Raw genomic sequence first — 26,535 nt, 5'->3', positions numbered from 1 at the left:
GTTGGACAGAGAGAACCGTATTATTTTCCGGTGCTGAAGTATTGGATACAGTATGGATAATAAAGAGTTTTCTATCTGAATTTTAGGATTATTATTTTTTCATTGAGGACCGTTTTTTGTTGCTTTGCTTAATTAACGATGGGAGACGGAAGACAAAGGCGCAGATGGGAGTACTGGTGGGTTGCTCTGCGTTTCTCTTTGCTGCTGTGCTTCGGAGAGCAGGTTTCGGCACAGATAAGGTACTCTATTCCAGAGGAGGTGAGAGAGGGATCCGTTGTTGGAAATGTTGCTAAGGATTTGGGGCTTGACGTGAGTACTTTGTTGGAGAGGCGGTTTCGTATTGTTTCTGGATCTAATTACGCTCTTTTCCAGGTTAATCAGAACAATGGCGTCTTGTATGTTCATAAGAATATCGACAGAGAAGTGCTCTGTGATGGCAATAGTGCTTGTCTGATAAACCTGAAAATTGCTGTTGAAAACCCTTTAGAGATTCATTATGTTGGTGTAGAAATAACGGATGTTAATGATCACTCGCCCAGTTTTGCTGAAAAGGATCTGCATTTAGAGATAGCGGAAAATACCCTTTCTGATACGCGCTTTGAACTCCAGACCGCACGTGATGCAGATGTTGGAGGGAACTCTGTGCGCATGTACAAGTTAAGTAGTAATGCTCATTTCGAATTGGAATTAATTGATAATGGAGACGACGACAAAGTTCCATTTTTAATCTTAAGGAAGGCCATTGATAGAGAACAAAACACAAACCACTCATTAATTTTAACAGCAATAGATGGGGCCAATCCTCCGAGATCAGGTACTCTAAATATTTTGGTTACAGTTGTTGATGTCAATGATAATCGACCAGTTTGTGGTAAAGTTATATATTCTGTTACTATCCAGGAAAATGCACCCATTGGAACAACCGTTTTAAACATAAACGCCACTGATACAGACGATGGTCAAAATAGTGAAGTTGAATATGCACTTGGTAGAAACATAAAGCGCAAAGTTCATGACATATTTAATTTGAACAGTCTTACTGGTGAAATTCGTGTCATAGGTCTAGTAGACTTTGAAGAGAATGAGGTTTACAAATTAACAGTTCAAGCCTCTGACAAAGGACAACCCCCACTATCAGTCGACTGTAGAGTTGTCATCAAGATAACGGATGTAAATGACAATAAACCAGAAATAGAGGTGACGTCACTGTCTAACATGATATCTGAGGACTCAAAGTCTGGAACAGTCATATCTCTCATTAGCGTAACGGATACGGACTCCGATAACAACGGCAAAGTCCTATTAAGAATATCCGAGGAGGTCCCATTTGAATTAAAACCATCATTTCAGGACAATGCGTATTCTGTCGTCACAAAGGGGCGTTTAGATCGAGAACTGGTGTCCCATTATGACATCACAATAACAGCCACTGACTGTGGTCAGCCTCCTCTGTCCACATTCAAAACTCTGAGCGTCCAGATATCAGATGTGAACGATAACAGCCCAGAATTCTCCCAAAACCCTCTTAAGCTGTACTTAATGGAGAATAACGCCCCTGGTGCATCCATATTTTCTGTAAGCGCCACTGATAAAGACTTGAATGAAAATGCTGCTATTTCATATCATATTGTTAGAGGTGAAGGGACACAAAATGATATGGCATCTTTCTTGAATATCAATTCTGATAATGGTCATATTTCCGCTCTAAAAAGCTTTGATTTTGAAACCCTCAAAACATTCCAATTCCAAGTTGTAGCTACAGACTCTGGAACTCCATCACTAAGCAGCAACGTCACAATAAACGTGTTCATTCTGGATCGGAACGACAACGCTCCAGTGATCTTGTATCCAGTCAGTGCTAACGGTTCCGCTGAAGGTGTGGAGGAGATTCCCCGCAATGTGAAGGCTGGCCATTTGGTGACTAAAGTGAGAGCCTATGACGCTGATATAGGATATAACGGCTGGTTATTATTTTCACTGCAGGAAGTTACTGACCACAGTCTCTTTGCTTTGGACCGCTACACAGGACAGATAAGGACACTTCGGCCATTCACAGAGACAGACGAGGCTGAGCATAAACTGGTCATACTGGTAAAAGACAATGGGAACGTTTCATTATCAGCAACAGCTACTGTGATTATCAACGTTGTAGAGCCCAAAGAGGCTTTTGCAGCTTCTGATGTTAAAAGCGCAGTAAAAGACGAGGAGGAGAACAGCGTTACATTTTATTTGATCATAACTTTGGGATCAGTTTCAGCACTTTTTCTCGCCAGTATTATCGTGTTGATTTTAATGCAGTGCTCCAAAGCCCCAGACTATTCCTCCAAGTATTTACAAGATGCGAATTATGACGGGACACTGTGCCACAGCATCCAGTACAGATCCGGAGACAAACGGTACATGTTGGTTGGACCCAGAATGAGTATAGGTTCTACTATAGTTCCTGGCAGCAATGGGAATACTCTAGTGGTTCCCCCAGAACACAGGAGACATGCGTCTGGAGAGGTAAGCGCTGTACATGTATAATATCGTGTGTTTGTTTTTGGCTTACATGGGTGTTTGCGAAATATGAAGATACATCCCTTAAAATAGTTGACTAGTCATGACCAGGCCCCAGCAACACTCCTTTTTCTACAAACGGCATTTCTGTTCATAATGGCTGGTGTGGTTGCCGTTATCTCTAGTGGTGCTGAATTGTAAATGCATTGTTTTCCGTTTAAAGCGTGTTCTTGCCTTCTCTTCTTTTTTTTGTGTGTGTTGGCCAATCTTTTACATCATCTTAGTAGCCTACTGTTCCATACCATTTTGTTTTATTCCTCGACCTTTCCTCGTCATTTTGCCATTGTTATTCCTCTAGATTGACCCAATGCAACTGGGGCTTTTATCAATTCAAATAGTGACAACCAAATGAATGTACAAAACCATGCACTCTTGTAGTCTACGGCGGTAAACAGGAGCTTGGAGCGCTGGGTGTCAGTGTAACACAAGGATACTGTCTGGTGCTTTGTAGAATAGGCCCTGCCCCTCTCTGGGCTGTTTTGTTCCATACATAGGTCGGTGCGGATATTAGAACAAGACGTGCTATGTTAGACAGAAAGGATTGTTTTCTATTTTGCTGCTGAAACATTGGATAAAGTGTGGATAGAAACCCGTTGGCCATCTGATAGTCAGGATTGTATTTTTTTCATTGAGGATTGTGTTTAATTTTCTATTTAACGATGGGAGACGGAAGACAAAGGCGCAGATGGGAGTACTGGTGCGTTGCTCTGCGTTTCTCTTTGCTGCTGTGGTTCGGAGAGCAGGTTTCGGCACAGATAAGGTACTCTATTCCAGAGGAGGTGAGAGAGGGATCCGTTGTTGGAAATGTTGCTAAGGATTTGGGTGTTGACGTCAGTAGTTTGGTGGAGAGGCGGTTTCGTATCGTTTCTGAATCTGATGACGCTCTTTTCCAAGTTAATCAGAACAATGGCATCTTGTATGTTTATAAGAATATCGACAGAGAGGAGCTTTGTATCGGAAATGTTGCTTGTGTGATAGATCTAGAGATCATTGTTGAAAACCCGTTGGAAGTCCATTATGTAGGTGTAGAGATAACAGACATAAACGACTATACACCCAGCTTCTCTGAAAAAGATGTACACATCAACATAGCTGAGCATAAACTGCCAGGGGCTCGTTTTGAACTCCAGACTGCGCGTGATTTGGACTCTGGAATAAATTCAGTACGTTCCTATAAATTAAATAAAAATGAACATTTTGATTTAGAGCTCCGTGATAGCGGGGAAGGTGATAAAATCCCATTTTTGGTTTTACAGAAAGCCTTAGATAGGGAACAGAAGACCAAACATGTATTACTATTGACAGCATTGGATGGGGGGAATCCGCCTAGAACAGGTACTCTGAACATCACTGTCACAGTTCTTGACACAAATGATAATCAACCTGTATGTAGCCAAGACGTCTACTCAGTGACGTTACAGGAAAATGCTGATATCGGTAGGATTGTAGTAAGGGTTAACGCAACTGATACAGACCATGGATCAAATGGAGAAGTTGAATATACACTTGGTAGGAATTTAAAGCGTGGAGTTTATGAAATATTTGAACTGGATAGCCTTACTGGAGAAATTCGGGTTAAAGGCCCAGTAGATTTCGAGGAAAATGAGGTGTACAGGTTAAATATAGAGGCGTCTGATAAAGGCCAACCTCCACTGACTGTTGATTGTCGAGTTATTATAAAGATAATTGATGTCAATGACAATAAACCATATATTGGTGTAACATCCCTCTCTAATATGGTGTTTGAAGATTCAAAACCAGGAACTGTTATTTCTCTCATCAGTGTGACAGATAAAGACTCTGGTATTAATGGTAAAGTCCTTGCTAGTATATCTGATGACGTGCCATTTGAGTTAAAGCCATCATATAAAGACAACGTATATTCTATAGTCACAAAGGCGCGTTTAGACAGAGAACTCGTGTCCCATTATGATATCACAATAACAGCCACCGACTGTGGTCAGCCTCCTTTGTCCACATTCAAAACTCTGAGCGTCCAGATATCAGATGTGAACGATAACAGCCCCAAATTCTCCCAAAACCCTCTTGAGCTGTACTTAGTGGAGAATAACGCCCCTGGTGCGTCCATATTCTCTGTAAGAGCCTCTGATAAAGACTTACATGAAAATGCAGCCATTTCATATCACATTGTTAGAGGTGAAGGGAAACAAAATGTTATGTCATCTTTCCTGAATATTAATTCTGATAATGGACATATTTCCGCGCTAAAAAGCTTTGACTTTGAAACCCTCAAAACATTCCAATTCCAAGTTGTAGCTACAGACTCTGGAACTCCGTCACTAAGCAGCAACGTCACAGTAAACATGTTCATTCTGGATCAGAACGACAACGCTCCAGTGATCTTGTATCCAGTCAGTGCTAATGGTTCCGCTGAAGGCGTGGAGGAGATTCCCCGCAATATGATCGCAGGCCATTTGGTGACTAAAGTGAGAGCCTATGATGCTGACATAGGATATAACGGCTGGTTATTATTTTCACTGCAGGAAGTTACTGACCACAGTCTATTTGCTTTGGACCGCTATACAGGACAGATAAGGACACTTCGGACATTCACAGAGACAGACGAGGCTGAGCATAAACTGGTCGTACTGGTAAAAGACAACGGAAACGTTTCACTCTCAGCAACAGCTACTGTGATTATCAACGTTGTGGAGCCCAAAGAGGCTTATGCAGCTTCTGATGTTAAAAGCGCAGTAAAGGACGACGATGTGAATAGTGTTACATTTTATTTGATAATAACTTTGGGGTCAGTTTCAGCACTTTTTCTCATCAGTATCGTCGTGTTGATTATAATGCAGTGCTCCAAAGCCCCAGACTATTCCTCCAAGTATTTACAAGATGCGAATTACGACGGGACACTGTGCCACAGCATCCAGTACAGATCCGGAGACAAACGGTACATGTTAGTTGGACCCAGAATGAGTATAGGTTCTACTATAGTCCCGGGCAGCAAAGGGAATACTCTAGTGCTACCCGAACACAGGAGGAGAGCTTCTGGAGAGGTAAGTACTGTTTCTGAGCATGAAACTTTGAAAGCATATTGCTGGTTATTTGAATGTATTTATCTTGCGTAATCAAATGTATGACTGAAGATTAAGCGGTTGCTGTCTGCCCTGATGGTGCTGAACTGGTGATTAATCGCTTGCGATTGTTTTTGTTTATATGGGCATGAGATATGCTGATATTTGAAACAGTTGACTGACTAGTCATAAACTAGGTCCCAACAAGACTGGTTAGTGTAATACCCCTGTCTACAAACTACTTTTCTGTGCGTAATGGAGGAGAACTGAACTCGTTCATGCAACTGCTGTCCATTCCTGTGGTGCTGATTTACAAGATAATTGTTTTTCTTTGCAATCGGGTATTTACTATGTCTGTCTTTTACATCTGTATTCCTCCACATCCATATAGTCCCAAACTTTTTCATTTTACTCCCACTAAACCTTTCCTCGTCCCACGCATGTAACTGTAGTATAGTGCTGGTTCATTTGCTGATGCTAATACAGAAAGGTATAATCATTCTAGAGCCGTATGTACTTATGGCAAGCAGTAGATCGGTCCGAAAGGTGTCAGTGTAACACAAGGAGACTTGCTGGTACTTTTATACTAGGCCCTGCCCCTCTCAGGGCTGTTTTGTTCCCCACAGATAAAGAGAGAGTCGTGTGGACATCAGATCAAGCCGTGCTATTTCAGACAAATACTATTTTGTTGTTTTTCGTTTGCTGAACCGTTGGATTCCGTATGGATGATATAATATGCCATTTAGCAGGTGCTTTTATCCAAAGCGACTTACAGTCATGTGTGCACACATTTTTACGTATGGGTGGTCCCGGGGATCGAACCCACTACCCTGGCGTTACAAGCGCCTTGCTCTACCAATTGAGCTAAAGAGGACCACAAAATTCTTTACGACTTTGCCATCTGATCATTAGGATTGTAATTTCTCATTGACAACTGGGTTTGATTCCAAACCAGAAGTGTAGTCTCTTAGGAGATGTACCCATTGAGTTAAAACCCTCCTTTCAGGATAACATGTATTCTTTAGTGACCAAAAAGCGTTTGGATCGTGAACTCGTGTCCCATTATGACATCACAATAACAGCCACCGTCTGTGGTCAGCCTCCTCTGTCCACATTCAAAACTCTGAGTGTCCAGATATCAGATGTGAACGATAACGGGCCAGAATTCTCCCAAAACCCTCTTGAGCTGTACTTAGTGGAAAATAACGCCCCCGGTGCGTTCATACTCTCTGTAAGCGCCACTGATAAAGACTTGAATGAAAATGCTGCGATTTCATATCACATTGTTAGAGGTGAAGGGACACGGAATGATATGGCATCATTTCTGAATATCAATGCTGATAATGGACTCATTTCCACGCTAAAAATCTTTGACTTTGAAACCCTCAAAACATTCCAATTCCAAGTTGTAGCTACAGACTCTGGAACTCCGTCACTAAGCAGCAACGTCACAATAAACGTCTTCATTCTGGATCAGAATGACAACGCTCCAGTGATCTTGTATCCAGTCAGTGCTAACGGTTCCGCTGAAGGTGTGGAGGAGATTCCCCGCAATATGAATGCAGGCCATTTGGTGACTAAAGTGAGAGCCTATGACGCTGATATAGGATATAATGGCTGGTTATTATTTTCACTGCAGGAAGTTACTGACCACAGTCTCTTTGCTTTCGACCGCTACACAGGACAGATAAGGACACTTTGGTCATTCACAGAGACAGACGAGGCTGAGCATGAACTGGTCATACTGGTAAAAGACAATGGAAACGTTTCACTCTCAGCAACAGCTACTGTGATGATCAACGTTGTTGAGCCCAAAGAGGCTTTTGCAGCTTCTGATGTTAAAAGCGCAGTAAAAGACGTTGAGGAGAACATCATTACATTTTTTGGATCATTACTTTGGGGTCAGTTTCAGCGCTTTTTCTCATCAGTATCGTCGTGTTGATTATAATGCAGTGCTCCAAAGCTCCAGACTATTCCTCCAAGTATTTACAAGATGCGAATTATGACGGGACACTGTGCCACAGCATCCAGTACACATCCGGAGACAAACGGTACATGTTAGTTGGACCCAGAATGAGTATATGTTCGACTATAGTCCCGGGCAGCAATGGGAATACTCTAGTTGTACCCGAACACAGGAGACGTGCGTCTGGAGAGGTAAACTCTGTGCATGTATAATTACTTGTGTTTGTTGGTCGCTTATATGGGTGTGTTTACAAGATATGCTGATCTCTCCCTTCAAGTAGTTTAGTAGCCATAACCAGGTCCCAACATGATTCAATTGTCTACAAACAGGTTTTCTGTGCATAAGGTACATAGTATGTGGTTGCTGTCCACTCTAGTGGTGCTGAATTACACATTCATTGTTTTCGTTGAAAGCTCGACTCTGCCTTCCTATTTGAATGTGTACTCCACTATATCAACTTAGTATCCTACTGTTCCATTTAATTTTATTCTTCCTCATCCTTTCTTCATCCGTTGACTATGCCTTTAAAGTGACCCAATGCAACTGGGGCTTCTAGCAATACAAAAAGCTGCAACCGAATTAATTATACAATACTATATTCTCATGTAGACTACGCATCAGACAGGAGCTTGGACCGCAGGGTGTCAGTGTAACACAAGGAGACTGTCTGGTATTTACTCTTAGACTAGGCTCTGCCCCTCTCTGGGCTGTTTTGTTCTACACATACAGAGAGAGTAGTGCAGACATCAGAACAAGACGTGCCATGTCAGAGAAGGCTTTAATTGTTTACTGACTGAGTAGTTGAATTCAGTATGGATCATTGCGAGTTGGTCATCCGATCATTAGGATTGTATTTTTTTCATTGAGGACCGTGTTTTTGTTCCTCTGTTTAAAGATGGGAGACGGAGGACAAAGGCGCAGATGGGAGTACTGGTGGGTTGCTCTGCGTTTCTCTTTGCTGCTGTGCTTCGGAGAGCAGGTTTCAGCACAGATAAGGTACTCTATTCCAGAGGAGGTGAGAGAGGGATCCGTTGTTGGAAATGTTGCTAAGGATTTGAGACTTGACGTCAGTACTTTGGTGGATAGACGGTTTCGTATTGTTTCTGGATCTAAGGACGCTCTTTTCCAGGTTAATCAGAACAATGGCGTCTTGTATGTTCATAAGAATATAGACAGAGAAGTGCTCTGTGATGGCAATAGTGCTTGCATGATAAACCTGAAATTCGTTGTTGAGAATCCTTTAGAAATACATTATGTAGGGATAGAGATAAGTGATGTGAACGACCATTCACCCAGTTTCTCAGAGAAAGAACAGCATTTGGAAATAGCAGAATCTACTCTGCCAGGCACCGGTTTCCAGTTACAGGCAGCACGTGATCCAGATTCCGGAATGAATTCTGTTCATTTATATAAATTAAGCCATACTGAATATTTTGATCTGGAGCTGCGGGACACTGGAGAAGAAGGAAAAATCCCTGTTTTGAAATTACATAAACCTCTCGATAGGGAACGTGAGAGCAACCATATTTTAGTTTTAACGGCCATCGATGGCGGTAACCCGCCAAGATCAGGGCATGTCAACATTTCAGTCACTGTTCTTGATAATAATGACAACAGACCTATTTTCAGCCAAGACGTGTATTCGGTGACAATACAGGAAAATGTTGCAGTTGGAACAATTGTTGCTAAAGTTATTGCTACCGATTTGGACGACGGTGTTTATTCTGAAATTATCTATTCATTCGTGAAAAACCTAAAAAGAAAAGTATATGATACTTTTAGCTTAGATTCCAATACCGGTGAAATATCAGTGAAAGGTAATATCGACTTCGAGGATACTGAAGTTTACAGAGCTGATGTTATGGCATCAGATAAAGGACAGCCACCTATGAGGACAGATTGTAGGGTGATTATCAAGATAAAAGATGTAAATGATAATAAACCTGAAATAGAGGTAACATCTCTTTCTAATATGGTCTCAGAAGATTCAAAACCAGAGACTGTTATTTCTCTAATAAGTGTAACTGACAAAGACTCCGGCATTAACGGTAAAGTCATGTGCAGTCTGTCAGAAGATGTACCTTTTGAATTGAAACCTTCATTTCAAAATAACATGTACTCTTTAGTTACGAAACAGTGTTTAGATCGAGAACTATTGTCCCATTATGACATCACAATAACAGCCACTGACTGTGGTCAGCCTCCTCTGTCCACATTCAAAACTCTGAGCGTCCAGATATCAGATGTGAACGATAACAGCCCAGAATTCTCCCAAAATCCTCTTGAGCTGTACTTAGTGGAGAATAACGCCCCTGGTGCATCCATATTCTCTGTAAGCGCCACAGATAAAGACTTGAATGAAAATGCTGCGGTTTCATATCACATTGTTAGAGGAGAAGGGACACAGAATGTCATGGCATCTTTCCTGAATATCAATTCTGATAATGGACATATTTCCGCTCTAAAAAGCTTTGACTTTGAAACCCTCAAAACATTCCAATTCCAAGTTGTAGCTACAGACTCTGGAACTCCGTCACTAAGCAGCAACGTCACAATAAAGGTGTTCATTCTGGATCAGAACGACAACGCTCCAGTGATACTGTATCCAGTCAGCGCTAACGGTTCCGCTGAAGGTGTGGATGAGATTCCCCGCAATGTGAAGGCTGGCCATTTGGTGACTAAAGTGAGAGCCTATGACGCTGATATAGGATATAACGGCTGGTTACTATTTTCACTGCAGGAAGATACTGACCACAGTCTCTTTGCTTTGGACCGCTACACAGGACAGATAAGGACACTTCGATCATTCACAGAGACAGACGAGGCTGAGCATAAACTGGTCATACTGGTAAAAGACAATGGGAACGTTTCACTCTCAGCAACAGCTACTGTGATTATCAACGTTGTGGAGCCCAAAGAGGCTTTTGCAGCTTCTGATGTTAAAAGCGCAGTAAAAGACGAGGAGGAGAACAGCGTTACATTTTATTTGATCATAACTTTGGGGTCAGTTTCAGCACTTTTTCTCATCAGTATTATCTTGTTGATTGTAATGCAGTGCTCCAAAGCCCCAGACTATTCCTCCAAGTATTTACAAGATGCGAATTACGACGGGACACTGTGCCACAGCATCCAGTACAGATCCGGAGATAAACGGTACATGTTGGTTGGACCCAGAATGAGTATAGGTTCTACTATAGTCCCGGGCAGCAATGGGAATACTCTAGTGCTACCCGACCACATGAGAAGAGCTTCTGTTGAGGTAAGAGCAGTTTCTAAGCATTTCAACAGTTAAAGTTTTTTGTATATAAAGTATCGTGTTGGTCATTTGACTTGATTTTCTGGTTCATTGGAATGTCTTTAACGTGCTTAATGAATTATAGGCTGCTGACTCGGTCGCTGTCTACCTCGGTGGTGCTGAATCAACAGCTCACTTGTTATATGTATGTGTTGGAGTCCATCTCAGTCTCTCTTTCCCTTTACACATTTTCTACATTCTTTGACTGCTACGACATAATTCTTGCAACTAGAAAACAGACAATAACTCCAAGTTTATAAAGTTATAGAATCTGAATCCCGGACCACAGGATGTCAGTGTAATAAAATTTGACTGTTGGTAGTTTAGGCCCTGCCCCTCTGGTCTGTCCCCCCCCCCCCCCACACACACATACAGAGAGAGTGGGGCGGACATAAGAACAAGACGTGCTCTGATGGCCAGATAATACATGTATATTTTTTCGGTGCTTAATACTTGGATTCAGTAGGCCTATGGATCATTACGAGTCGGTCATCTGATCACTAGGATTGCATTTTTTCATTGAGGATTGTGCATAATTGTCTGTTTAACGATGGGAGACGGAGGACAAAGGCGCAGATGGGAGTACTGGTGGGTTGCTCTGCGTTTCTGTTTGCTGCTGTGCTTTGGAGAGCAGGTTTCAGCACAGATAAGGTACTCTATTCCAGAGGAGGTGAAAGAGGGATCCGTTGTTGGAAATGTTGCTAAGGATTTGGGGCTTGACGTCAGTACTTTGGTTAAGAGGCGGTTTCGTATCGTTTCTGGATCGAATGACGCTCTTTTCCAGATAAATCAGAACAATGGCGTCTTGTATGTTCATAATAATATCGACAGAGAGGAGCTCTGTGATGGCACTGGCGCGTGTTTGATGAACCTGAAGATTGTAGTTGAGAATCCTCTAGAAATACATTATGTTCAGTTAGAAATCAAAGATGTCAATGATCATTCACCTATGTTCACAGAAAAGGAGCAGCATTTTGAAATAGCAGAACATGTCCCTCCGGGAACTCGCTTCCAAATTCCGACTGCTCGTGATCCGGACATAGGTTTAAACTCTGTAAGTTTTTACAAATTAAGCCAGAATGATTTTTTCGACATTGAGATAAAAGATAGCGATGAGGACAAAATACCATTTTTAATATTACAGAAATCTCTAGATAGGGAGAACAGAATCAACCACTCATTCGTTTTAACTGCTATCGATGGAGGGAATCCGCCAAGATCAGGATCTCTAAATATAACCGTTACTGTTCTTGACGTAAATGATAACAAGCCTGTTTTTAGTCAAGACACATATTCTGTAACTTTACAAGAAAACGTCCCTATTGGTACCATCGTTGTACAAGTAAGTGCTACTGATCTAGACGAAGGGTTAAACCGTGTTGTTGAATACTCTCTTGGCAGAAACCTTAAGAACAAAGTTTATGACGTGTTTAATTTGGATAGCATTACAGGTGAAATTAGAGTGAAAGCGCAGGTAGACTTTGACGACACCGAGGTGTACAAACTAAGTGTACAAGCATCAGACAGAGGTCAGCCTCCATGGACTGTCGAATGCGGGGTTATCATAAAAATACTTGATGTTAATGATAACAAACCCGAGATAGAGGTAACATCCCTCTCTAATATGGTCTCTGAAGATTCTAAACCAGGAACTGTTATTTCTCTCATAAGCGTTAATGATAAAGACTCCGGTATCAATGGAAAAGTGTTGTGTAGTCTGTTAGGAGATATACCCTTTGAGTTAAAACCTTCATTTCAGGATAATATATACTCTTTAGTGACCAAACAACGATTAGACCGAGAGTTTGTGTCCCATTATGACATCAAAATAACAGCTACGGACTGTGGTCAGCCTCCTCTGTCCACATTCAAAACTCTGGTCGTCCAGATATCAGATGTGAATGATAATAGTCCAGAATTCTCCCAAAACCCTCTTGAGCTGTACTTAGTGGAGAATAACACCCCTGGTGCGTCCATATTCTCTGTAAGCGCCTCTGATAAAGACTTGAATGAAAATGCAGCCATTTCATATCATATTGTTAGAGGCAAAGTGACAGAGAATGATATGACATCTTTCCTGAATATCAATTCTGACAATGGACATATTTCTGCTCTAAAAAGCTTTGACTTTGAAACCCTCAAAACATTCCAATTCCAAGTTGTAGCTACAGACTCTGGAACTCCGTCACTAAGCAGCAACGTCACAATACACGTGTTCATTCTGGATCAGAACGACAACGCTCCAGTGATACTGTATCCAGTCAGTGCTAACGGATCCGCTGAAGGTGTGGAGGAGATTCCCCGCAATATGAACGCAGGCCATTTGGTGACTAAAGTGAGAGCCTATGATGCTGATATAGGATATAACGGCTGGTTATTATTTTCACTGCAGGAAGTTACTGACCACAGTCTCTTTGCTTTGGACCGCTATACAGGACAGATAAGGACACTTCGGTCATTCACAGAGACAGACGAGGCTGAGCATAAACTGGTCATACTGGTAAAAGACAATGGGAACGTTTCACTCTCAGCAACAGCTACTGTGATTATCAACGCGGTGGAGCCTAAAGAGGCTTTTGCAGCTTCTGATGTTAAAAGCGCAGTAAAAGACGAGGAGGAGAACAGCATTACATTTTATTTGATCATAACTTTGGTTTCGGTTTCAGCACTTTTCATCATCAGTATCATCGTGTTGATTATAATGCAGTGCACCAAAGCCCCAGACTATTCCTCCAAGTACTTACAAGATGTGAATTACGACGGGACACTGTGCCACAGCATCCAGTACAGATCCGGAGACAAACGGTACATGTTAGTTGGACCCAGAATGAGTATAGGTTCTACTATAGTCCCGGGCAGCAATGGGAATACTCTAGTGGTACCCGACCACAGGAGAAGAGCTTCTGGAGAGGTAAGACATATATGTCTCTGTAATTGCATAGAAATCGCATAGATTATTGTCCCATTCTGTTTGTAAATTCTGATATTTCATTGAACTACGGGGTTTTGTTTGAGTGGGTCTATATGTTTTTTCGGAGCATGGCTTTGGCATTTTAACAAACCTATTCCTCTCACAGGTTCTGTCATTGAAATCAGCGGATCACTAGTCACCACGGCATTTGAAAGTGGTCGTTGTCCACGACAGTGGTTCCGAAACACTGTGCAGCTCAACGTGTTATTTGACATGTCACAGATTTATGTTTTAGTTGAGTTGTTACGCGTGGTGATGTTTTGGCATGAAACCCATTCTCCTAATGCGCATGGTGTCGCTGCTTTTCAGTGTTAGAAACATGCATTTTGTTTATATCCCTCCCTCTCTTTGTGGTGTTGCCTCATTTAAAACCATTCGAGTCGAGTGAAACGGGCACTGGCTTTTTGGAATGGAGAATACTATCTGCATGGATACTTGCTTGGAATTGTTTTGTGGATTAACTTGGCATCTTGATTTTTCTGGATGAAGCGGACTGTAATGGTTCCAAAATAACAGGGCTTGTCAAAATGGTAGACGGACAGAGAAGAGGGGCGCCTCTCTGGGCGATGCTGTCGTTTGTATTTTTGTTGTGCTTTTCCCGTGGAGCTTATTGTCAAATACGCTATTCTATCACGGAGGAGCCGAAAGAAGGTGCTTACGTGGGAGATCTAGCAAAGGATTTAGGGTTCAGTGTGGATATTCTGGCGGAGCGAAGGTTTCGGATTGTATCTGGCTCTAAGGAAGGTCTTTTGCAGATAAACCAAGACAATGGCATGTTGTATGTGAACAGAAACATCGACAGGGAGGAGCTGTGTGAGAAAAACAGTGTGTGTTTAATCAACCTAAAAACCGTCGCCGAAAATCCAATGGAAATACATTATGTTGAGGTAGAAATTACGGATATAAATGACCATTCTCCTAATTTTCCAGAAAATGAGAAACGCTTAGAGATAGCAGAGAATGCTGTGCTCCAAGGAACGCGCTTTCCTATTGATGCTGCGCGTGACCCTGATGTTGGAGCAAATAGTCTCAGTAAGTACACTCTCAGTCCAAACGATCACTTTGAGTTAGATGTTAAAACTCGCGGTGAGGATAAAATTCCTTTTTTGATTTTGAAAAAGCCGCTAGACAGAGAGCAGAAACCTGAAATTCGACTGATTTTGACTGCGTTTGACGGAGGTGAGACAGCAAGATCTGGCTCAGTCAATATAACAATACATGTGATTGATGTCAATGACAACGCACCAGTCTTTGACAGACAGGTGTATACGGTAACTTTATATGAAAATGCTCCCGTAGGTGCCTCAGTTCTAAAATTAAACGCCACGGATATAGATGATGGCGCCAACGGACAGGTTATATACACGTTTGATAACAGTCTTAAAAACAAAGCGTTCGATTTATTCGAGATAGATAATGTTACAGGTGAGATCACCGTAAAAGGATTAGTAGACTTTGAAGAGCAGAGTGTTTATGAAATTGACGTGCAGGCGTCTGACAAAGGTCCAGTTACTTTGACTGGTCACTGTAGTGTTGTAATTAAAGTGAAAGATGTAAATGACAACGCACCTGAGATGGACGTGACGTCCCTATCAAGCCAAGTCCCCGAGGATGCACGACCCGGTACAGCGGTAGCTCTTATCAGCGTGTCTGATATGGACTCTGGTGAAAACGGCTTAGTTATATGTACAATCTCAGACAACATCCCTTTCGAATTAAAACCGTATTTTCAGAAAAATATGTATTCTTTGATTACTAAAAGCAGATTGGACAGAGAGTCAGAGCTTATGTACACAGTGACTATAACTTCTACAGATAAAGGAGACCCATCACTGTCTTCCCACAAAACTATCACGGTCCATATTTCAGACGTTAATGATAACAGCCCTGTGTTTTCTCGGAGCCAGTATACTTTTTATGTACCGGAAAACAATGCTGCACACGCGTCTGTGTTTTCATTGAGTGCCTCAGACAGAGACCAGGATGGAAACGCTCGTGTGTATTACAACATTTGGAAAAGTGATGGCGACGCTCCTATTGTATCCTACCTAAATATTAATTCTGATGATGGTGACATTTACGCGCTAAAAAGCTTTGACTTTGAAACTCTCAAAACATTCCAATTCCAAGTTGTAGCTACAGACTCTGGAACTCCGTCACTAAGCAGCAACGTCACAGTGAACGTGTTCATTCTGGATCAGAACGACAACGCTCCAGTAATCTTGTATCCAGTCAGCGTTAACGGTTCCGCTGAAGGTGTGGAGGAGATTCCCCGCAATGTGAACGCAGGCCATTTGGTGACTAAAGTGAGAGCCTATGACGCTGATATAGGATATAACGGCTGGTTATTATTTTCACTGCAGGAAGTTACTGACCACAATCTCTTTGCTTTGGACCGCTATACAGGACAGATAAGGACACTTCGGTCATTCACAGAGACAGACGAGGCTGAGCATAAACTGGTCATACTGGTAAAAGACAACGGGAACGTTTCACTCTCAGCAACAGCTACTGTGATGATCAACGTTGTGGAGCCCAAAGAGGCTTTTGCAGCTTCTGATGTTAAAAGCGCAGTAAAAGACAAGGAGGAGAACAGCGTTACATTTTATTTGATCATAACTTTGGGATCAGTTTCAGCACTTTTCATCATCAGTATCGTCGTGTTGATTATAATGCAGTGCTCCAAAGCCCCAGACTATTCCCCCAAGTATTTACAAGATGCGAATTACGACGGGACACTGTGCCACAGCATCCAGTACAGATCCGGAGACAAACGATACATGTTAGTTGGACCCAGAATGAGTATAGGTTCTGCTATAGTTCCGGGCAGCAATGGGAATACTCTAGTGGTACCCGAACACAGGAGAAGAGCTTCTGGAGAGGTAAGGATATTAATACGTTCTTATACAAGTCACGTACATCGTGGATGGTCCTCATAAGCCATGTAGACTGAACTGTACAGTGCATTGAGTGTCTCAATACGATCATATTTACTTGGGTATGTTTTTAACTTGCTTTGGTGTTTAGATTTGTGTTCCGGTGTGTTTGTTTTAGTACTGTTTGGAGGGAATTGTCTTGCATTTATGTTTTGTAATTCATCAAGTGCCCTTTTAATACCATATATTTGCTTTAGAATTGGATGTGTGGGACATTCTAAATAAATCAAAACGGAATTCAAAGTTATTTCGCCATAGAGCTGTGTTTTTTGGACGCGTGGTATGTCGCTCTCGGTTAGGGTGGTTCTGAAACGCTCCGATGTTTCGCAGCTCTGCAGGAGAAAATATACCTTGCAGATAAAGCAATATGCTTCATTTGATCTTTTTGTAAATCTGTATCAGTTGCTATGTAGATAATATTAGCCTACATTTGGCCTACACACAAAGCCTACACACAATGTAAATGATTGATTGTCTGTCTGTATGTTTGTGCCGAAAATGCTACTGGTGCTGGAGTAGCCAATGTCCTGTATACAACCATGCAATCAATGTGTGGTAGAACGCATGGTGTCAGTGCTTAACTAGAATAACGCTCTTGAAAGCAATGCTCACGTCATACTTTTGCATCCTCCCCTTAGTTGGTTTATCATTCAGTAGCTAGCAGACAACTGTCGTGAGCAAGAAGGAGATATTTCATACACAATTGAACGGAACCAAAATGTTTTTTTAGAATAATGAGCTGTGATCCTTTTTGGGAATGCAATGGGTAAGGTTTCATTAATAATATAGGCATAGTGTTTCGTGCTGTGGATTCTTTTTGGACTAAATATCAGAAACATGGAACAAAGAGGATATGGGGCATGGTGGGAGCAACGACGGAGGCTTTGGACAATGGTTGCTTTGGTTCTCTTTTGGAGCGGAGCTTCAGCACAGATAAGATACTCCATCTCTGAAGAGCTTAAAGAAGGAACTGTCGTGGGGAATATAGCTAAGGATTTGGGAATAGATCTGAGCACCTTGAAGGGAAGGGGATTTCGAATCGTGTCTGGCTCGACCGAGCCCCTTTTCCAGGTAAACCAGAATGACGGCATCTTGTATGTGAACCGAAAGATAGACCGAGAGGAGGTGTGCGAACGGAGCAGCATGTGTTTAATCAACATGAAAACCGTTCTAGAGAACCCGCTGGAGATCCATTATATTGCGGTGGAGGTGTTAGATGTTAACGACCATTCTCCCAGCTTTCCCGAGAAAGAGAAAAGGTTAGAGATATTTGAGTCAGCGTTACCAGGGGCGCGATTTCAGCTCCAGGCTGCGCTCGACGCTGATGGTGGACAATACTCTGTTCAACAGTATAAACTCAGTCACAACGATCATTTCCGCTTGGAAGTTAAAGACCGAGGTGATGATGGCAAAATCCCTATATTAATATTACAAAAACCACTGGATAGAGAGGCTGTAAAGAGCCATATATTGCTGCTCACAGCTATTGATGGAGGAAAACCTCCAAGATCTGGAGACATGAGAATAACTGTAGATGTTCTTGATATCAATGATAACCCGCCTGTCTATACAAAGGATGCTTATTCAGTATTGGTGAATGAAAATACTATTGTTGGCACAACAATTGTACAGGTAAACGCCACCGATTTGGACGAGGGACAAAACGGTTTAGTAATTTACTCTTTTGGCAATAGCGTGAATAGTAAATTACGCAATCTCTTTGATCTGAACCCAGTTACAGGTGAAATCATTGTGAGAGGACTGATAGATTTTGAAGAAAAAGACAAATATGAACTCGATATACAGGCATCGGATAAAGGACTTGCACCAATGGCATCAGATAAAAGCGTAGTAATAAGGATAGTTGACGTCAATGACAATGCACCTGAGATTGAGGTGACATCATTTTCAAAGGCAATCGCCGAGGATTCTAGACCTGGAACCACAGTCGCGCTAATCAGTGTTAATGATTTGGACTCTGGTCTCAACGGGAAAGTTGTCTGCACTGTGATGGAAGACACAACTTTCAAACTAATGCCATCTCTACAGGAAAATATTTACTCTGTGGTCACAAAGTCAACACTGGATAGGGAAAAACATTATGAATATAATGTTACAATAGTCGCCAAAGACGCCGGCCAGCCGTCCTTGTCATCTGTAAAGACTATAAGCGTCATTATATCAGATGTGAATGATAACAGTCCAGAGTTTTCACTGAGCCCCTATACTTTCTATGTCACTGAGAATAACGATCCAGGCGCCTCACTTTTTTCCGTGAGTGCGTCAGATCTTGACATAAATGAAAACGCAATTATTTCATATCATATTCTGAGAGACGGTGGCGAGGAGAATAAATGGTCATCTTTTCTCAACATTAATCCTGAAAATGGAAACATTGTGGCGCTAAAAAGCTTTGACTTTGAAACGCTCAAAACATTTAAATTCCAAGTTGTAGCTACAGACTCTGGAACTCCGTCACTAAGCAGCAACGTCACAATAAACGTGTTCATTCTGGATCAGAACGACAACGCTCCAGTGATACTGTATCCAGTCAGTGCTAATGGTTCCGCTGAAGGTGTGGAGGAGATTCCCCGCAATGTGAACGCAGGCCATTTGGTGACTAAAGTGAGAGCCTATGACGCTGACATAGGATATAACGGCTGGTTATTATTTTCACTGCAGGAAGTTACCGAGCACAGTCTCTTTGCTTTGGACCGTTATACAGGACAGATAAGGACACTTCGGTTATTCACAGAGACAGACGAGGCTGAGCATAAACTGGTTATACTGGTAAAAGACAATGGGAACGTTTCACTCTCAGCAACAGCCACTGTGATTATCAACGTTGTGGAGCCCAAAGAGGCTTTTGCAGCTTCTGATGTTAAACGCGCAGTCAAAGACGATGAGGAGAACAGCGTTACATTTTATTTGATCATAACTTTGGGGTCGGTTTCAGCACTTTTTCTCATCAGTATCGTCACGTTGATTGTAATGCAGTGCTCCAAAGCCCCAGACAATTCATCCAAGTATTTACAAGATGCAAATTACGACGGGACACTGTGCCACAGCATCCAGTACAGATCCGGAGACAAACGGTACATGTTAGTTGGACCCAGAATGAGTATAGGTTCTACTATAGTCCCGGGCAGCAATGGGAATACTCTAGTGGTACCCGAACACAGGAGGAGAGCTTCTGGAGAGGTGAGAAGTTGAAAACGACTTTATAATTCACAATGCTCCTACACCTGACCATTGACATATGGTGGTGATAGTTTGAGTTGGAAAATTGCATAAACTATTGTTATTGTGTTTGTACGTATTTCATATTTCATTGACCGAAAGGGTTATGTGTGAGTTGGTCTAATTTGCTGTTTTTAAATAAGAGGGTTGTGTCTGTAACATGATCTCAGAGCTTGGCATGTAGAAATAACCGGCTTATTCACAGTCACTACACTCAGGACTTGCCGCTCAGGGCAGGCAGGGCGCTGTCCACCACGGTGGTGCTGAAACGTTGGGCTATTCAACCATAGAGAACGATAGAGGCCTATAGTGGCCAAAATTTCGTTTTAGCATGGGCAGCGCCATTGAGGGCTTCCACCATGCTTCCGCCATTTTAAAGTAGCCAAAGTAGTCAACTAGCTGGGGATTCCTATGGGTTGTAGCCTCAATAGCGCTGCCCATGCTGTCAAAGAGGCTATAATGGCACATATATAAAAATGAGTCCTCTATGTATCTCTATGAATTCAACACGTTGTTTGCATGGTGAAGTTTTGTCCCAAAAAAAGAAAGGATAGCATAAATAGCTCGATTTATTTATTATGGGAGACTTGCTGCATACTTCAGTACATTGTATTTAACGGAAGCTTTAAGACATATGAATCATGGGTCTGCCGAGTCCAGTCATCTCTATTCTAACCTTGTACTGACCTTTTTCCCTTATGCATTGTGCCAATATAGCATTCTGGGTGGGTTGGACTAGTAAAAGTAGGCCTAACATTATTAAACAACAGTGCAATGTGAGTTAGAATCGCATGGTGTCAGTACCCAACTATAACGCTTCTGGTAGAAATACTATCATCATGCTTTTGAGCCCTCCTCCTTGCTGGGTTGGTAGGTTTGATCGGTCTCTGGAGGTATACAGTCGTGCAGCTTCGTGGAGATAAAAATATCTGGAGTTGATATAAATAAAACTATCGTTTGTTTATTCGTTTTGGTATTTGGCGAACATTATGGATAGACAACGGTCTCCAATGAAGGAATAGTGGAGGTGCTGTGGATTATTGCTATTTGCCTTGAAAACATGGAACAAAGAGGATGCGGGGAATGGCGTGAGCGACCGCAGAGGGTTATCTACATGGTTGCTTTGGTTCTCTTTTGGAGCGGAGCTTCAGCACAGATAAGATACTCTATCTCTGAAGGGCTTAAGGAAGGGACTGTCGTGGGGAATATAGCTAAGGATTTAGGAATAGATCTGAGCCCCTTGAAGGAGAGGGGATTTCGAATCGTGTCTGGCTCGACCGAGCCCCTTTTCCAGGTAAACCAGAATGACGGCATCTTGTATGTGAACCGAAAAATAGACCGAGAGGAGGTGTGTGAACGGAGCAGCGTGTGTTTGATCAACCTAAAAACCGTTCTAGAGAACCCACTGGAGATCCATTATGTTGCGGTGGAGGTACTAGATGTTAACGACCATTCTCCCAGCTTTCCTGAGAAAGAGAATCGGTTAGAAATATACGAGTCCGCTTTACCTGGTGCACGATTTCAGTTGCAAGCTGCAGGTGATCCAGATGGTGGCCAGTACTCGGTTCAACAATATAAACTCAGTCATAATGATCATTTTCGTTTGGAGGTTAAAGATCGAGGAAGGGAAGGGAAAATTCCTATTCTAAATCTACTAAAGCCCCTAGACAGGGAAACTATGAAAAGGCATAAATTACAGCTGACAGCCATTGATGGAGGAAAACCTCCCAGGTCTGGGACTGTGGAAATAGTTATTGATGTTTTAGATGTAAATGATAATATGCCCGTTTTTACCAAAGACTCATACTCAGTGACGTTAAATGAAAATTCTGCAATAGGCACGACAGTCGTGCAAGTAACTGCTACGGATTTAGACGAGGGTTCGAATGCCGAGGTCTTTTACTCTTTCGGTAAAAATGTAAAAAACAAGATACGTAAACTATTCGATGTAAATGCGAATACGGGTGAGATAATTGTGAAACATTTGGTCGATTTCGAGCTACAAGACAGCTATGAGATTGACATACTGGCATCTGATAGAGGATCTGCACCTCTGACAACGGACAAAAGCGTAACAGTAAAGATTATTGACCTCAACGATAATGCACCTGAGATCGAGGTGACTTCTTTTTCGAACGCAATCCCCGAGGATTCTAGACCCGGTACCACCGTAGCACTAATCAGTGTTAATGATTTGGACTCTGGTCTTAATGGCAAAGTTATCTGCTCTTTAGTTGAGGACATACCATTTAAATTAATAACGTCTTTACAGGACAACATGTATTCTGTAGTCACCAAGTCATCACTGGATAGAGAGAAATTATCTCAATATGATCTAACAGTAGTTGCTAAAGACGCAGGCCAGCCTTCCTTGTCATCTGTAAAGACTATACGCGTCATTATATCAGATGTGAATGATAACAGTCCAGAGTTTTCACTGAGCCCCTATACTTTCTATGTCACTGAGAATAACGACCCAGGTGCCTCAGTATTTTCCGTGAGTGCATCAGATCCTGACATAGATGAAAACGCTGTTATTTCATATCATATTCTCAGAGACGGTGATGAGAACAAATGGTCATCTTTTCTCAACATTAATCCTGAAAATGGAAACATATTGGCGCTAAAAAGCTTTGACTTTGAAACTCTGAAAACATTCAAATTCCAAGTTGTAGCTACAGACTCTGGAACTCCATCACTAAGCAGCAACGTCACAATAAACGTGTTCATTCTGGATCGGAACGACAACGCTCCAGTGATCTTGTATCCAGTCAGTGCTAATGGTTCCGCTGAAGGTGTGGAGGAGATTCCCCGCAATATGAACGCAGGCCATTTGGTGACTAAAGTGAGAGCCTATGACGCTGATATTGGATATAACGGCTGGTTATTATATTCACTGCAGGAAGTTACTGACCACAGTCTCTTTGCTTTGGACCGCTATACAGGACAGATAAGGACACTTCGGTCATTCACAGAGACAGACGAGGCTGAGCATAAACTGGTCATACTGGTAAAAGACAACGGAAACGTTTCACTCTCAGCAACAGCTACTCTGATGATCAACGTTGTGGAGCCCAAAGAGGCTTTTGCAGCTTCCGATGTTAAAAGCGCAGTAAAAGACAAGGAGGAGAACAGCGTTACATTTTATTTGATCATTACTTTGGGATCAGTTTCAGCACTTTTCATCATCAGTATCATCGTGTTGATTATAATGCAGTGCTCCAAAGCCCCAGACTATTCCCCCAAGTATTTACAAGATGCGAATTACGACGGGACACTGTGCCACAGCATCCAGTACAGATCCGGAGACAAACGGTACATGTTAGTTGGACCCAGAATGAGTATAGGTTCTACTATAGTCCCGGGCAGCAATGGGAATGCTCTAGTGGTACCTGAACACAGGAGGAGAGATTCGGCAGAGGTAAGAAGATAAATACGTTTTTGTAATTCTTTGGTGTCATATTGTACTTACTATTTATATGGTGCTTAAACGCCTCAATTTGAAAATGGTATAGATTATTGTCCCGTTGTGTTTGTAAATTCAGACTGACATTTAATTGAACTAGGGTTATATTTGGTTATTGGTGTAGTCTGCTCTTAGGTTATCTCACAAGTTATTTCGTGAAAGTAGCCGGCTCATTCACAGCCTCTGCTTTCAGGGCTTGTCGCTGTCTACGACCGTAGAGCTGAAGCTCTGTTTAGTTCAACACCCTGTTAGACTGTTCAACGTTTTCCAAAAAGTAATGGCATATAATACTTAAAGTGGATACTTAATTTATTCTTATTTACTCTTTTTTACGTGTGGGACACTTGTAGCATACTTGAGAAGACGAAAAGTTGCTTTATACTAGTATAAGACGCAGTGTACATAATTGTTTGTGACGTGTATGCTGACTTTATCCATACGGTTTTTGCTGTAAAGTTTTTACTGATATCTATTGTGTCAAGATGCCACTAAAAAGCATCAACGATAGGGTAATACGAGGTAGAATCGCATGGTGTCAGTACCCAACTAGAATAATGCTCCTGGTAGATTTCCTCCCGTCATACTTTTGAGTCCGCCCACTTGCTCCTTAGCTTATTCAATCACTGGAGGAATACAGTCATGCAGCATCGTGGGGAGAGTAAGGTTTAAAATTGACATTCTTAAAACACTACTGGATAATCAGCATTGGTCATATTTGCTAAAATAATGGACAGACATTTAAATTCCAAGTTGTAGCTACAGACTCTGGAACTCCGTCACTAAGCAGCAACGTCACAATACACGTGTTCATTCTGGATCGGAACGACAACGCTCCAGTGATCTTGTATCCAGTCAGCGCTAACGGTTCCGCTGAAGGTGTGGAGGAGATTCCACGCAATGTGAACGCAGGCCATTTGGTGACTAAAGTGAGAGCTTACGATGCTGATATAGGATATAACGGCTGGTTATTATTTTCACTGCAGGAAGTTACTGACCACAGTCTCTTTGCTTTGGACCGCTATACAGGACAGATAAGGACACTTCGGTCATTCACAGAGACAGACGAGGCTGATCATAAACTGGTCATACTGGTAAAAGACAATGGGAACGTTTCACTCTCAGCAACAGCTACTGTGATTATCAACGTTGTGGAGCCCAAAGAGGCTTTTGCAGCTTCTGATGTTAAACGCGCAGGGAAAGAAGACGATGAGATCAGTGTTACACTTTATTTGATCATATCTTTGGGGTCGGTTTCAACACTTTTTCTCATCAGTATCGTCGTGTTGATTATAATGCAGTGCTCCAAAGCCCCAGACTATTCCTCCAAGTACTTACAAGATGCGAATTACGACGGGACACTGTGCCACAGCATCCAGTACAGATCCGGAGACAAACGGTACATGTTGGTTGGACCCAGAATGAGTATAGGTTCTACTATAGTCCCGGGCAGCAATGGGAATACTCTAGTGGTACCCGACCACAGGAGGAGAGCTTCTGGAGAGGTAAGAAGTTGAAAACGACCTTTTCAGAATTCTCCTGACCATTGAAATGCTGAGAGTGTATGTATGAGTTTGATGACGGTGTACTATTCTCATTCTGTTTGTTAGAATTTCTGGTGGATATTTTATTTTATTTTATTTATTTCACCTTTATTTAACCAGGTAAACCAGTTGAGAACAAGTTCTCATTTACAACTGCGACCTGGCCAAGATAAAGCAAAGCAGTGCGATAAAAACAACAACACAGAGTTACATATGGGGTAAAACAAAACATATACATATACAACAGAAATACATATATATACAGTGTGTGCAAATTTAGCAAGTTATGGAGGTAAGGCAATAAAATAGGCTATAGTGCAAAATAATTACAATTAGTATTAACACTGGAATGATAGATGTGCAAGAGATGATGTGCAAATAGAGATACTGGGGTACAAATGAGCAAAATAAATAACAATATAGGGATGAGGTAGTTGGGCGGGCTAATTTCAGATGGGCTGTGTACAGGTGCAGTGATCGGTAAGGTGCTCTGACAACTGATGCTTAAAGTTAGTGAGGGAGATAAGTGTCTCCAGCTTCAGAGATTTTTGCAATTTGTTCCAGTCATTGGCAGCAGAGAACTGGAAGGAATTGTGGCCAAAGGAGGTGTTGGCTTTGGGGATGACCAGTGAGATATACCCGCTGGAGCGCAGACTACGGGTGGGTGTTGCTATGGTGACCAATGAGCTAAGATAAGGCGGGGATTTGCCTAGCAGTGATTTATAGATGGCCTGGAGCCAGTGGGTTTGGCGACGAATATGTAGTGAGGACCAGCCAACAAGAGCGTACAGGTCACAGTGGTGGGTATTATATGGGGCTTTGGAGACAAAACGGATGGCACTGTGATAGACTACATCCAATTTGCTGAGTAGAGTGTTGGAGGCTATTTTGTAAATGACATCGCCGAAGTCAAGGATCGGTAGGATAGTCAGTTTTACGAGGGCATGTTTGGCAGCATGAGTGAAGGAGGCTTTGTTGCGAAATAGGAAACCGATTCTAGATTTAACTTTGGATTGGAGATTCTTAATGTGAGTCTGGAAGGAGAGTTTACAGTCTAACCAGACACCTAGATATTTGTAGTTGTCCACATACTCTAGGTCAGACCCGTCGAGTGTAGTGATTCTAGTCGGGTGGGCGGGTGCAAGCAGCGTTCGGTTGAAGAGCATGCATTTAGTTTTACTAGTGTTTAAGAGCAGTTGGAGGCTACTGAAGGAGTGTTGTATGGAATTGAAGCTTGTTTGGAGGTTTGTTAACACAGTGTCCAATGAAGGGCCAGATGTATACAAAATGGTGTCGTCTGCGTAGAGGTGGATCTGAGAGTCACCAGCAGCAAGAGCGACGTCATTGATATACACAGAGAAAAGAGTCGGCCCAAGAATTGAACCCTGTGGCACCCCCATAGAGACTGCCATAGGTCCAGACAACAGGCCCTCCGATTTGACACATTGAACTCTATCTGAGAAGTAGTTGGTGAACCAGGCGAGGCAGTCATTTGAGAAACCAAGGCTATTTAGTCTGCC

The 26,535-nt window shown here is 42.2% G+C and overlaps 5 protein-coding genes and 1 pseudogene across 6 annotated transcripts in view; all 6 read left to right on the top strand.

Moving 5' to 3' along the window:
• Positions 1-138: 138 nt before the first annotated feature.
• On the top strand, positions 139-7,778 carry LOC311104594 (protocadherin beta-15-like; annotated as a pseudogene). The gene is made up of 3 exons: positions 139-2,505; positions 5,418-5,582; positions 6,556-7,778. The product of its transcript is annotated as a protocadherin beta-15-like (transcript).
• A 683-nt stretch (positions 7,779-8,461) lies between these two features.
• LOC311104593 (protocadherin alpha-3-like) lies at positions 8,462-10,858 on the top strand (the record flags this gene model as incomplete). The annotated part of the gene is made up of 1 exon (XM_084146468.1): positions 8,462-10,858. One exon carries the CDS (start codon positions 8,462-8,464, stop codon positions 10,856-10,858), a length of 2,397 nt encoding a protein of 798 aa, XP_084002594.1.
• Positions 10,859-11,411: 553 nt separating this feature from the next.
• The window catches only part of LOC311105115 (protocadherin alpha-C2-like), a gene marked incomplete at its 5' end in the record, with an annotated part of 179,915 nt that continues 164,791 nt past the window's right edge, over positions 11,412-26,535 (top strand). The window contains one exon of the mRNA XM_084147139.1: positions 11,412-13,772. Coding sequence (XP_084003265.1) covers positions 11,412-13,772 — 2,361 coding nt within the window. The remainder of the gene's footprint in view (positions 13,773-26,535) is intronic.
• Positions 14,360-16,771, top strand: LOC311104971 (protocadherin beta-15-like; the record flags this gene model as incomplete). Its single annotated transcript, XM_084146959.1, has 1 exon — positions 14,360-16,771. One exon carries the CDS (start codon positions 14,360-14,362, stop codon positions 16,769-16,771), a length of 2,412 nt encoding a protein of 803 aa, XP_084003085.1.
• LOC311105124 (protocadherin alpha-8-like) lies at positions 17,660-19,981 on the top strand (the record flags this gene model as incomplete). Its single annotated transcript, XM_084147147.1, has 1 exon — positions 17,660-19,981. The coding sequence occupies one exon, from the start codon at positions 17,660-17,662 to the stop codon at positions 19,979-19,981; it is 2,322 nt and encodes a 773-aa protein (XP_084003273.1).
• LOC311104970 (protocadherin alpha-8-like) lies at positions 21,789-24,988 on the top strand (the record flags this gene model as incomplete). The annotated part of the gene is made up of 2 exons (XM_084146958.1): positions 21,789-23,355; positions 24,903-24,988. 2 exons carry the CDS (start codon positions 21,789-21,791, stop codon positions 24,986-24,988), a joined length of 1,653 nt encoding a protein of 550 aa, XP_084003084.1.

Source organism: Coregonus lavaretus (assembly GCF_964263955.1).
Source record: "Coregonus lavaretus genome assembly, chromosome: 29".
NCBI classification, from domain to species: domain Eukaryota; kingdom Metazoa; phylum Chordata; class Actinopteri; order Salmoniformes; family Salmonidae; genus Coregonus; species Coregonus lavaretus.
The sequence above is the reverse complement of the archived record's forward strand: the minus strand, read 5'-3'. Positions and strand labels throughout refer to the sequence as shown.